This window comes from Neolamprologus multifasciatus, chromosome 20 (assembly GCF_963576455.1).
Source record: "Neolamprologus multifasciatus chromosome 20, fNeoMul1.2, whole genome shotgun sequence".
Taxonomy (NCBI): domain Eukaryota; kingdom Metazoa; phylum Chordata; class Actinopteri; order Cichliformes; family Cichlidae; genus Neolamprologus; species Neolamprologus multifasciatus.
Genome location: NC_140458.1, coordinates 15055136 through 15069541, shown reverse-complemented (window position 1 = coordinate 15069541; position 14406 = coordinate 15055136). Strand labels below are relative to the sequence as shown.

Sequence of the window (14406 nt, the reverse complement as noted above, 5' to 3'; positions counted from 1 at the left end):
GCATGTCAACACTAACACCTCATATTAAATGTCAAGCATGGTGGAGGAGGGGTGATGGTTTGGGCTTGTTTTGCAGCCACAGGCCTAAATTCTACCGTCACCGAGTCAACCGCAAACTTTTTTTATATATTGAAGTATGAGGCAAATGTGAAGCATCTGTACGATAGCTAAAGCTTGGCCAAAGCAGGACAATGATCCCAAGAACGGACTGTCCATAAACCTCAGTGAACAGAAGTAACGGTGTAAAGAAGAGTGGACCAAAGTGCTTTCACCACAATCTGAGAGTCTTCTCATTTGACATTGTTTAGCTCATTTAAAATCTGCTATGATATACACCTGCTTATTATGTTGTGGCAGGGTATTTTTTGGCTTTTTAGTTTTTTTTACTGTATATTCATATGCTTGGCAGGCATGAGAAAAAGACTTGTCAAAATATGTTGGTGGCTTGCACTGGGTCACACTCCAGACGCCTCTTAGCCTTTTTCCATCCATATGGTGCCTCAGAAGGCCATCAGTTAATGCGTGTGTGTGCGCATGCATGTTTGTGCGCACATTTGAACATGCATGCGTGTCGCTCTTCCTCTACATGTGCTACAGTGCAAGTGAAGAGAATCTGTTGTCTGTTCCATTGTCGTCTTCTGCGGTTCCAGCTGCACTGTACAGTTTGAGTGCTGCAGAAGTAAAATGAGAACATTGATTTCAGCTAACGCTCAGCCACTAGTCTCTGATCCTGCAAGCCTGGCATTTTGTATAAGATAAGATAAATGTGATGGAAACTGTAACTCAATTACCATGACAAATCACATCCAGGGGATTTCAAGCTCAGCAGTATACATGCCATCCACACAAATACGATGTCCGCAATAATGCAGATCATCTTGACACTGCCGGTGTTGGACACAGAGCTACAAAGGCAGAGAAGTTATTCTATGAGCTGTGTTTTTGCCTGTTTTGTTTGACTTCTGAAACTTGATTCAGTGTTTTAAATGTTTTTTGAATGTTTTTAAAGCTTCTTACTATGCACATAGTATGTCATACTTCTTTACTGTACACCAAAGAGTGCATGCATCACTAGGTGTATTCAGCTATTCACAGTTAGACCACATAACCCCCTTTTGTTCCACTACATTGCTTGGCAGGTTAACCACTGTTGTGGTGTTTATTTAGGTCAGTTCCATGCTGACTGGAACGCTCAGTAAGCCTGGTGTAGTTCCCAATTATAGTTAGGAATAAATCGACTGAACTGTTATAGCAAACAGATCTACTACATAATATTGTGTCAGCTTGATGAGATGTCGCTGGTACAATAGAAATCTCACTACAATCCCAGATTGGCACATTCTCATTCACCTAGAATCTCTTGCTACTTCCTGTTTCCTGTATGTGACTACTCTGTGCTGTGTAGTTTAACCCACATCCTATATGTGCCTGTCACATTTTCTCACGAAAAAGACTGCTTCATAACAATACAGTGGTTTCCAGACCTTTATGACTGGAAATAGCTTAGTGAAATAGAGTAAAATATTGTGGAAGGAAGTTAATCAATCATTAAAAATCTATTTTCATTTGTTCCTCCTTCTTAAAAAAAGTTTAAGTTTAACCTCTTCTCCCACTGCTTCTCTTCAGTATAGATTAACATGCCATCGGTCGGCCTCTTGATATTTAGTTGGGAAATTCCCTCCTTACTAAGCACACCCATGCTGTTTGCAGTGCAACCGCATTTCTTAAACATGAATATTGTTTGAAATAATTCTCAGAAAGAAGAAGTGAAAGGATAAGTGATCTGAGAATGAATATATGCATTCTCAGACATTTCATACATTTTTAAAAGTGGTTTTGCGTTAACATAATATGATTCATGTCTGTGCTTGGGTTTCTCAAATACATGCCTCGAGTCTGTGTTTAATAATAAAGTGTATTAATTCTTTTTTTTCGCCTGTTTTTTCTTCTGTCCATAGTGAATGAGTATGTGTTTATGGTCCAGGCCAGAGGGATCCAGATCAGAGAGAACGTGAAGAACATTGGAGCTCAGGTTCTGGAGCAAGTAGTGAGGGGGGCTTACAGCATAAATGGCACAGGTAAAAACATGCCCATGCACACTAGTTTATTAGAAATGTTTAGCACAAATGCTGTTTTTCATATCCTCACAAGAGAATGAGTGCAGTGTCAAACAATGTTTAAATAAGGAAGTAAAAGAGAAAGCGCTATGGTGTTTTCACAGTTAAGTCTGTTTGCTTTCCAGTAAGTGACTCATGCTTGCCTTTACTACAAAAGATATTTTGAATGACAGTGAAAAGCTGTCGGTAAAATACAGGGTGTATCAAAAAGAATCAATCAATTTTAAAGTCCTTTAGTTCTGCAGCTGTTTGCTGGTAATGACTGAAACACGTGCTGTTGGAAAAAGGGGAATTGTAAGTTTCACGTGATTGCCTGTTGGTGGCATTAGTGGCTCCAGACATGCGCGCCAAAGTATGGGACAAGTTTGACTATAATACAGACATGTATTCATATTGTATTCAACCATGTATGTTAAAAATTACTGTTAGCTTCTGTGTACATTACTTTAGAAAATGTCCACCTCCTGAAATCATTTTCTTTTTTTATACACGCTGTACATTAAAGCACGAAGCCGGTCATGTTTTTTTTTCACTTTCAGATTATTCTTATGACTTCAACTTCAGCGAAAGCGATGCTCTTCCCACTACATACCTCCCCGAGGGTTTCACCTACCTCCCCTCACAAGTTTGCCCTGAGAGGCTGCCCTCCATGAGTAAGTGCACTGTTAAAGTTATGATTTTAAATTTAATTTGAATTCTTTCCTTAGAACCAAACTCCTTATTCTGTAATAACAAGTAGGTAGCAAATGAAAAAAAAGGCTCTCAGTGGAAATGTTCCTTATGCCTCTGTACTTATTTGTTGTAGTATTGAGCTGTGAAACTGTTCCAAGAATATGTTTTATATTAGTTTTGATTGATGACGGATCAAATACAGTATTGTGTTATAGCACAAGCAGGCAATTTATGTCCCAGATTTCTCAAATGTTGCAGGCTTTGACATTTTCTTAGTCACATTCCTATGATCTTTTTCCTCTCGCTACTGTTCTTCTTTACTCGCACACCGTGTCTCTTATATTCTCCCCCACGCTCTTGACCTTTCTTGCTTCATGACTGTTGCTTGACTCCCTCTCACTCTCTCTTTCCCCCACGCACAGAGGGCAGGTTGGAAGTGAATATGAGTGAGATATCTCTTGAAGAAGTGGAAAGATCCTTGCTGGAGGGAAAGCCCAACATTGCCCCTGGAGGCTACTGGAAGCCCACAGACTGTTTACCTCGCTGGAAGGTAAGTGCCCACTGGAAAAAAAAACAATCTGTGGCCGGTGGAGCAAGAAATAGAGTGGCTTCATAGAATGGTTTGTATATTGTTAAAGCACAGCAAACAGAACTTTTTGAGGAATGTTGCTTAACCCTCCTGTGACATTGCAAAGAGACATTCAAGCCCTGCACGCTATAGCTTGCATGTGCTCTGCACACTTGGGTTTCTATTGAATTGTCACCTTTTTATAGATAGTCGAATGGTTGTGCAAGTGTTTCCGGATGACTTTTTCCATTTTGTATATAAAAGATGCCTCTCACACAGTGCAGCAGCATTAGGTTTGTAGCGCTGGACCTACTAAAACCCGCCTTTGCCCCACAATAACACCGATATATGTGCATGCTTAGTTGCTATGTTTTTTTAACACGTTGCTAAAAGTAATGTAGGCAATAGTAATGCAAGAGTTTCTACTCTGAGTGTTCAGTGTTTCAGTGCAGAGTTTGCATAGCAATGTCAAATGAACAGCAAAACCTTAAAACTGCAATGAAGACAAAAATATTGTTTCTGTTTTTTTCTGCGTTTCTGGGGCATTAGACTCTCCATGAGAACACGAGAAAGGTGTGTTTATTTATACACAGAGCATAGCATAGCAGGAGTTACTTCATAAATTACTTATGATAAATTATCAGACACTGAGACAGGATCGATCTGAAATCTCACAGCAAATAAGTATTATGTATAATAAATAAGCAATAGCAGTTTAATAATGGTCTGATCTGTTGACGTCTATGCATGTGTTTAGCACACATAATATCGGTCAAGTACTGTGACTGATTCCGGCATGTCTGATTGAAGCTGTGAAGAACATGTGAAGCTTAGCCATAAATACTATCACCGTAACATAAGTAAAGCCAGCAATATAACATATTCTCTACCTCAACAGGGCTTTAATGTCACCATGGGAAGGAAATGATGAGAGGAATTATCAGAATTTCTCCTATGTGTACCTTTCCTTTTATGCCCTTTCTTTTATTCTGTTGCTCCCTGTGCAAATAAGATTGATGGAGCTCTTCTATTTGACATTCAAATTCCAGAAAAAGTACACATAAACACAAAGTACAGGAAGTAACCTAAATTCCAGCCTGTGTTTGTGCTTTGCAGTATTGTTTCAGTCTTTAATCTGTAGCCTAACAGTACTTTTTTTTCTGCCCAGTAGAGTGATCTTGCCTTCCATCTGTCTGTATCTCTCTCACATTCCTTTGCCCCAAAGGACCGTGTATGGTCTGACAGCATTTTTTCCCCTGTTTATCTCATTAGCCAGCAGTCTTTCTCTCTCTCTCCCTCTCTCTCTCACTCTGTCTCTTTCTCTCTCTCCCTCTCTCTCTCTGTCTCTTTCTCTCTCTCCCTCTCTCTCTCTCTCTCTCTCTCTCTTTTTTCTTTTTCTTCAAAAGAAAGTGCAAAACAAGAACAACCATTATCACAAATCTATGGAGAAAAATAAACGCTACACAGTCATTCAGCAGCTCAGTGGGGTTTTTTTTTTTTTTTTTTTTGGGGGGGGGGGGGGGTCGGACTGATCCATGTCACTTCTCATTGTGGAAATGACACTCTGCCAATCTTGTGATGAGTCAGGTGCTAATTGGAATATTTTAGTGGTTTCACACAGCACACACTAAGATACTGATCAAGATGTCCACATCGGACATTGGGGAAAGTATTATAATGAAACATGTTTCAGTATTGGTGTTGATTTGGACACGTAAAGGTGCTATCTACTCTAACTCTACTCTAAATTTATCCCTATATCTTTGCAGTTTATTCAAGTCCCATGTTATTCTCCTTTGTGTACCTAGGTGGCAATCCTAGTTCCCTTCAGGAACCGACATGAACACTTGCCCATTCTCCTGAGACACCTGGTGCCAGTGCTGCAGAAACAGAGACTCCACTTTGCCTTTTATATAATAGAACAAGTAGGTTCACTTATTTTCACAATCAATCAATCAATTGAATTCAGAGGTAAACAACTAAATGAATTTCATCTCAAGCCACTGTTTTATGGAAGTTATAACCCATTATCTTCCCCCTTTTTTTATGAAAAAGTATCATCTTTTTTTCTTTAGGCGGGTACAGAGCCATTTAACCGAGCCATGTTGTTCAATGTGGGCTACAAGGAAGCTATGAAGGACCTGAACTGGGACTGTCTGATCTTCCATGATGTAGACCATCTAATGGAGAATGACAGAAACTACTACGGCTGTACGGACATGCCCCGACACTTTGCGGTCAAACTGGACAAGTATTCTTACATGTGAGTCCTGATTATTGTCTTTGGGGAATTACAGAGTACATGTGTTCGGATGCAAAAAAATGAATCTCAATATGTATAACTGTCCCTCAAAGGCTTCCGTATAATGAGTTCTTCGGCGGTGTCAGTGGCCTGATGGTTAAGCAGTTCAAAAAGATTAACGGATTTCCCAATGCGTTCTGGGGCTGGGGAGGAGAGGACGATGACCTGTGGAACAGGTGAGGGCAACTTGTACAGACAAACACACACTGGCCTTTCTGATAGAGGTGCAGCATGTGGTTAACAGTAGTGTTGACATTAGGCATCCTCAAGTGATGAAGTAGGCCATTTGGCACATAGAAGGCTTTTGTATTATATTGTTTTTTCCCACTTTGGCCCAGAGCGTTTCCCCCACCTACACAACTCACAGGCAGCTGTACACACAGAGTAAATCTGTGTTTACTGTAAATACCGATTCTCTTGTATATTTGTTTCCATGAAATCCTTCCTTTTTGCCTTTACTACGAAATCTTTCTGATGTATTTGGAGCATGTTATTAACTATTTGAAATATTATAGCTCAGCTATCAGAGGCATTATTGTGATAATTATTATAGCAGGATCATAAACACAATGCCTTTTCCTCCCAACTGTGTACAATATGGATTAAAAATTTAAAAATGTTTCTGTAGGGTGCAGTTTGCCAATTACACAGTAAGCAGACCACACGGAGACCTGGGACGCTACATGTCCATTCCACATCACCATCGTGGAGAAGTGCAGTTCCTGGGCAGGTTAGTGTCCTAGGTTTTCACAGCTCACTTACAAACAGTACATAATACACACTCCCAACCAAAGGAGGAAGCTGATAATTGCAATGAGGCTTAGACTCATGTGATGTAAGCCAGTCACATGAAAAGCCAAAGCAGTACCTTTGATAGAATTTCCACTCTTTTAAAGACTTTGCATGTGATATGCTCCTATGCTTCAGGGCTAAATTCCTGAGTAACTTAAAAATGGCCCAAAGAGTAAATGTTTCTGTCATATAATTTTACATAGTGCCACAGTACTAAGTGGAATTTATTTTTCACTTTCACAACTTTAAAATAAGCCTTAAATTTAAGCTTCTCATATACTCATATCATTTAGGGATCTACTAGAATACGTTTGCACATTTTATGTCAAATTATTTTATCCCCCCCTGTTTGAAATATTATGTTTTAGCGCCTTTCTCTTCTAAGCCCAGCCTGGTGGTCACTTTGCCTGACTAAACTGAGGCAGCAGGGGTGTAGACCTCTGCCTCAGTTTAGTCAGCTTTCACTTTTACTCTGACGCTTCTAACTTGAACTCTCTGCGATCATTTTGCGTGAAAATGTCACTGAAACAGCACAATGCTCCTTTAATTTACATGAATAAGGATATTTGTCACACAGTGCAGCTGTTTGTTAAGGAATTTCTGCAGTCCAGAGCTGTACTTTGGCAGCTCGCCTGAATGTGAAGGGTGGTTTCCATTAATGAAGTCGAGTAACTTTTATTCATATCACACCCTGATATAAATTGATCCAAAGCACTTTCCAGCTTTTTAGTCATCTAGTATGCAAAAGTTTTCTTCTGTTGAAAAATGCATGAAATCGATGGTACAACATAGCAGGAGACTAAAAGAGTGCAAGGGTGTATATATAGTCTGTGTTAGGCCTGCAGCAGACTCCCCCCTTGCCAACTCTGAGATATTTTAGAATTGTTTAAAAAAACCCGCTGTGGTTAGAATCAGTGGCTGATTGAGAGGCAGTGGGCTCTTGCTTAGTTTTGTTGAGGCAACTGCTCATTCTTTGTCAAACTTGTAGCTTCGCACATTTAGTGATGTACATAAGTAGTAGATTACAATCCTGGGCCACAAATAAGGTATTTTTGGCTGTTTAGACAAGAATCACTCCATTCGGCACAAACGCTGGACTTTTTACATTTTGCCATCCTTTTCACATGTAATGAGAGAAAAGTGCTTCTTACAGTGTTCTGTTTTCTCCTTTCATTTTGCACCTGCAGGTATAGTCTTCTCCGTCACTCAAAGGAGAGACAGAAGGTGGATGGTCTTAACAACCTAAACTACTCCCCCCTAGTGTCCAGAAGGCCTCTCTACACCAACATCACAGTCAGCTTGAGCAGAAAGCTTGCACCAATAGCTGACTACTGATGTAGGCAGAGCTGGACTGCAAAATCAAAGTCCTTTGGGACATCAGCCATATCTCACCAGTTGCAACACTGCTTAGGACTTTTTAGTTGACAGATTTATTGCTTTGTTTATTTTGGTTGTATACAAAAAAAAAAAAAAAAAAGAAGGAGAATCAAAAGCATATGTTTGATAAATCATATAAGAAAATAGGGATAAATGCTGCACTTGTTTGTGCCACAGTCCATCACTCCTCTCATCTGGGCTTATCTAGACTTCAGTCTCCACATGCCTTTTGCACCATTTTGGCCTTCAGCATTCATTCCTCAATTCATTTTCTTCTTCTGTCCATCACTAGCTCCACGTGGCACCTCTGTGCTCGATGATTTCGATAGGTTATGGTACACATACGTTTAAGTGCACGCACGTATAAACACACACACACACACACACACACACACCACACATGCACGCAGAGTTTGGCTTAAATGTGCTGACATTGTCCTAAGGCTATGACTTTTTTTTTATTACTTTTTCTCTTGCACTTCTTCTTTCATAAATGCAGTACGCCTGTGAAAACATTTGCATGCACACATAACACGACACATCAACTTTAAGCGAGTGGACTCTTGCAGCTGGTTCTGCATACAGTATGCCAAATCTACAAGAAAAGAGAGCAAGAGAAGACGACATAGGGAGTTAGAGGCTGTGGTTATATGTTGTATGTGAAATAGTTTTTCTTTCTGAGTTTAGAGAATATTGTTTCCTTAACCATCTCTTGTGTTTTGTCTTTCAAGCACACCATTTAAAGACTGATGTTTGCGTAATTGCATGGAATGTCCTGCCTGCCTGCAAGTGGCTGTATGTTGGAGTGCAATGTTCATCCTGTTAGCAATAAGCTGTAATATCAGACAGCAGAACTTTAGCCCTGACTTCCTCACTATACAGATGCAATAGCGCGGGTGCTAGCATGCCCTCATTGGACTAGAGAGAAGAAGTGACTGCGTATGCAAACTTCACACTCAACCCAACTTTGCCTAAGCAAACATGCCACCCTGTTCAGAAGTTGCGTGTGCCTGTTTGCGTGTCTGTTTGTAAGTGAGGGAGAGCTATGCAAATGGACTGTATGTATCTTGTTGTCGGTTCAAAGTTATCGGGGTGACCTCCCGGGAGACTTTGCTTCTAAGGCTTTGACCTACAGGTTGCAGACCTCACTTGGCATGCGGGTGTGAATTCGGGCCAGGGAGAGATAAACGCTTGCCGTTTTTTATTTTTAGGTTTCGCGTCTTCAATGTTTACTCACCTTCATTGTGACAAAAGAGAATTGGAATTAGAAAATACTTGATTGCTGTAACTGTCACTGGTGTTTACAGAAGCATTTGCTTTGTTATTTTGCAGATTGTGTAGTCTTTGTGATACTGTTAGCCAGCCCTGCTTCACTTTGGGCCCTGTGAAAATACAACTACCATTCGATGGCTGCCTTTACTTTTTAAATGACACCTCTTTCTTTGTCAACATTTCAATTGGGGGGAAAAAAAACACAGCTTGTCTCAATCCTTATCTGAAGTGTCAGGTTATAACCACTGATTAGCTTTGTTAACTTGTGGCCAGGCTTTGGCTTGTGCGATTTCTTGTGAAATTCTTTTTTTTTTTTTGGTGGAAGGGGTTGCTCTAAACAGAGGTTTATGTTCAGTGGCATGCAGCCTTTCACTGTGCATTAGACACAGACTCTGGCAGTACATAGAAGTGTAATGCTCCTCTCTGATTTGTGTATTTGACAGTGTTGATTTCAGTAAAATCCCAATACTGTAAATGAAGTTCCTTTTTAATATATCGTACAGACTTTACTGTCCTCACTGTCTGTCCTCTAGTCATGCAGCTACTTCATTTCACACAAATCGCCTTGTACGCATTACTTAACATGTACCTTTTTGAGGAAAATATTGGTGATTGACTTACTGTTGTTCCCACAATGAAATATGGAGCAAAGAGGCTGGACCTCATTTTATTTATTTTTTTGGATTATTTTCCTTAATTGTTCAGTTTTTATTTTATTTTGCAGTTAATGTGACAGTTTAATAGGTGACACAAACTGATATAGATGCACTGAAATGTAGTCATGTGTAATTGTGCGGGACGGTGAGGTTCAGGTCTGTGTAAATGAGGTATATTCCATTTCATTCAGATTCAGATTCCCTCTTAAGATAAAGCATAGATAGATAGATAACTGCTTCTAATGAAATGGAATGGGACCTGTAGCCTGGTATTAAATTGTAATCTCCTGAGCAGACATATTGAAGGAGGCCATTTTGTGTGACAACCACAGGAAGAGCAAGACACAGAATCAGACAATGCTACTGGTCACTGTCTTTCACTGATCACCTCCATTATACTAATTGATGATCAATGGTGCTGACCTTCCAGAGGTCCCTTCCAGGGACTCTCTCTGCGTGCTTACTGGAACCAATCCCAACATCACAGAGGCTGGTATTGACAGGCAAAACATCCTTCAAACTTTATATTTTAATTCCAATTACAGGAGCAGATGTTGAGCATGTTTACATCCATACATTTGTAAGCCTGTTGCCTTTCCACCTCAAAGTTGATCCAAATTGTCGCAAGCAGAAGCACGTTTACTTCCTAGCCTATCACCCAGGAGGTGTCCAGTGGAAGTCACAGACAGTAGCAGCATTTTAGTTGAGTTTTCTTTTCCACGTGCGTTTGAGTGAAATGGCTAAACCTTTCCGAGGTCTACCTATCCTCCTAGGTTTCAAAGTTTCTGTTTTGTTTTGGGTTTTTTCCTTTTGGTTTTGCAGCACTGATGACAAAATTATTTATAGTGACCTTGTTGTGAACAACTGGTAGGTTATTATTCTAGGTCTTGATACCTACATAATGCACTGTATATTATATCTTTTTTATGTTTCATTGCTTTAAATTAAAAGCTAGGTGGACTTATAGCAAAAACCAAATGGTTTTAAATTGAGTGTTCAGGTAAAGAGATGGACCACACGGGACCTCTTAATACAAAGAGGCCCTCTGATTGAGGCCTGGTTAGGGTCAGTATTAGGCTCTATACTCCACAATGAAGAATGAGCAGCTTCATAAGCCAACACCATCTTTGAGGAGACTAGTACACAGCTTTGACTATTTTGTGACCTTGCAACAAGGACAAGTGAGTCAGTACTTCTGATTTTATCTAAAACAGGAAGTAGATTGATTTCACTTGGTGATAAGAGCATGTTGGCTAGTCTTGTTCCAGTTCTATCTACATAAATAAAATAAACCTGGTGTCAGTCCAGACCCAGACCAAGACTGCTGCTCACTAAAGAGTCTTCATCGTTCCATTATCTCACCTCATCCATTCTGTGCCAGTTTAAATGAAGGGACCATTCTTTGGGCATCTGACAAAACTGGCAGCCTTAAAGCTTCTTAATTTATTGCAGTGTTTTTTGGGTTTGTTCTTGTTTTTGTTGTTTCGTTTTTTTTCCATTCAAGTTTTTATTTTATTTTTTTATAAGCAAAAATATTTAAATTGAAAAAAAGTGCATATCAAGATAATTATCATTGTAAATATTGTTGTGTGTAGTGTTTTAGAAATTCTATAAGGTCTTAATTCACTACAGATGCTAAAGAACAAGGCTTCGGGAGGGTTTGGCTTGTGGGTTTATCCGGTGCCATTTAAGTGCTAGTAAAGCTTACAGAGTGACATCAATGTTTTTACATCACTGCTTCCCAGCACAGACTTTTTGTTTCTGATGGAAAGAATAACCTCATTTCATAAATTTTCAATTCCTCTCACGATCTCAGAGGTGTTCTGCATCCCGCAGACCTCCCTGTATTTTAACGCGCTGTCGCAATGCAAGGCACACGTCGTGGCAGACGGACACGTAAAATCCTTTGATGAATTTAACTGTCCTTGTGTCTGCACGTGACGTTTCTTTTTAATAGTGACAGCAGCTGAGATAAGGCGCAGGTCACAGGAGAGCGCTGCGGGATAGCAGTGTTTCAGCCAAAAAAAACAACACCTTATGCTTACAATGCAACGAAACACAGGCACCCAAACCAGCGACCACAATCCACTCCAAAATCCACACAAATTATTTTTTTGTATGAAAGCTAACTATTAAAAAAAGAAAAAAAGAAAGAGAAACAATACAGCTAAATTTAAAATTTATCTCCTCTGATTGTAAGGAGAGACGATCTCCTTGAACTGAAGCCATTTGAAGCCACTTGTCAAAACTTGATGTCAGCCTTATGTGGATCCGTTTGTGTATCGGCATATTATCTTTTGATTATTGAAATTTGTATGATGGAGATTTTTCTTTTATACCATCATTGTTATTGTCAGAGTACACCAATAAAAGTAAAACTTGTAAAGATAGCTTTCTGCCTGCCTGTGTGTTTGTTTCTCTGTCTGTGTTGAGATCAATCTCCATTCTGGGAGCTGACTGGAACGGCTGCCTCTTCCCAGTATGGTCAGTGACTCTTAAATATTATAAATCACAACAAGGATACACTTCGCACACGACGACTACTTCACAGTGTAAACACGTACACGCAGACACGCTTGCTCTTAAGAGACCTTCAGTTTATATTTCATCACTTGAACAAGATGCGGAACACAAACTGGCCAAGTTGGTCAAGAGCAGCCAATACTGGAGCTCAGCTGGAAGTTGCATGCAGTAGCTTGAAATGACCTCCGCTAGGCTCCTTAATTAATTTTACTAAAAACATAAATGCATGCACGAGTGCAGAAGGGCTCTACATTGACAGCAGGGGATATAAACGGCATCCTGTTCCTTCTAAAACTCCTTCCTTAACAGAGGTTTTTTTGTCTGTATTTTTGGCCTGTGGATCTTGTGATTCACAGTTAACAACAAAGTTCCAGTATGCTGCGGCCAGATTCTTCTTTTTCTTTAAGTGCAGTCCTGTTCTTCCCCACTGATGTCACTCTGAATGCTCTGCTGTCAGTTAATACTGTACAGACCGGATCCTCAGACAAAAATGATCCTTATTCAGACCCTCTGACCTATCACCCAGTGGGGGAAAAACAAAAACAAAATGAGTAAAACCCCAGTGAGGTCATTTAAGACTCATTTAATCAAAGCAGCTCCAGCCCTATGGCGTTTAGCACATTTAGCTGAGTATCTCCAGCGGTTAACAGAAGTGACATCTGATATTGAATTATCTTATCAGAAAAGGAAATGCAAAACGACAGGGAAGGAACTCAGAGTGAATTCCATGGACTTTGTGCTCCACTTCTCACAATGGATCCCATAAACTACACATGCACAAGGAGAGGGGTGTGCTTTATTATATGATGTGCTTGGAAGTATGCAAAAAATATACTTGCTTCTCTCCTGCTGTGTAAAAGCAGTCCCGGTGTGCATGCATGTGTGTGTGTGCGTGCGCGCAAGTGCGAGACAAAGGGATTTGGTAGACGCACAGGAGCCTGACTGGAGCAGCCACATCTTAATGGAGTCTGGGAAACACAAGGCTTTGGTATGCTAACGCCAGTGTCACTTAGCTGTCAGACCCACGCACAGGGGGCAGCTCTTAAGATCTCAAGAACTGTTTTGGCATTCACACACACGGGCATTCGTTATGATTCTTTTGAGTGTTGTGCCATTCAAAGGTTTTGCTCTCATCTGTTAGTGTCTTCACCTAACTATCTATACATACACACACACAGCTTTATGTGTGTGTGTGATCTATGTGCTGACACCATGCATTCAGGGACCCATCCTCTCATAGCTGGTTAAATCACATGTTTGAAAAATGGAGAACAGTGCCTTACGGGGTGCACGGCCTGTGCGTGCGTGTGTGTGTTTGAGCCGCTGCCTGCACGATAGCAAGAAGCAGCGGAGTAGAGAAAGCAACAGCACCCATGTGTGGCTGTCGCATGGATTTGTAACATTCTTTGGTATTACATAACGGTCTGTTACAGATTCAGGTATGAGCCTTACTCCGGCATAAGAGGAACCGGCTCCCCTTCGCCCTGTTTAACGTGCTTTTCTCTCGTCACTCTCCCACTTCTTCTGTCTCTTCTCCGGGTCACCAAGAGGACAAACCTTTGTGTAATCCCGCTTCCCAAGAGACGACAGAGGATCCAGCTGCTACTGGACACCGGAGTTCAAATTTACACTGCTGCAGTTTTTTAAATTTTATTATTATTTATGTATTTAATTTTTGCCCTGTTCAAGCTCACAGTTAGTTCCGCGTGCCAGCCTGCGAGCAGCATGTGAGCCACGATGTCGCCTCTGCAGCTCCTGTTATGTCTTTCCTGTCAGGAAACAAGACACACAGCTGAGAGACAAGATGGTTGTAAACACATCTGTTTCCACTTCTCACATTATTCATCCCCCTTGACACTGTTGTGCTTTCTGTCTCAGTGTCCATCCCTTGCACTCCTGTCTGCCCTGCCCTTGTCACATCCCTGTCTATCAGCGTGAGTATTCCACCTCAGCGAGCCGGGCCCGTTCTCTCACCTCCTCCCAGTGTGGTCATGACTCCACTCTTTTCTGCTTTGTTCACATTTCCCGCTTTTTCCATGATTTTTTTTCATTTCTCACTTCTGCCTGTCCGTATTACATATACAGTGGGATGCAAAGGTTTGGGCAACCTTGTTAATAGTCATTATT

General features: G+C 40.6%; 1 protein-coding gene across 1 annotated transcript in view; it reads left to right on the top strand.

The window, feature by feature from the left end:
* b4galt5 (UDP-Gal:betaGlcNAc beta 1,4- galactosyltransferase, polypeptide 5) overlaps positions 1–12147 on the top strand; it is a 31368-nt gene extending 19221 nt beyond the window's left edge. The window contains exons 2-9 of the mRNA XM_085147189.1: positions 1959–2078; positions 2657–2770; positions 3212–3339; positions 5166–5282; positions 5433–5620; positions 5713–5835; positions 6288–6389; positions 7639–12147. Of these exons, the coding sequence (XP_085003315.1) occupies positions 1959–2078; positions 2657–2770; positions 3212–3339; positions 5166–5282; positions 5433–5620; positions 5713–5835; positions 6288–6389; positions 7639–7786 (1040 nt within the window). The 3' untranslated portion in view covers positions 7787–12147. The remainder of the gene's footprint in view (positions 1–1958; positions 2079–2656; positions 2771–3211; positions 3340–5165; positions 5283–5432; positions 5621–5712; positions 5836–6287; positions 6390–7638) is intronic.
* The last annotated feature ends 2259 nt before the right edge of the window (positions 12148–14406 follow it).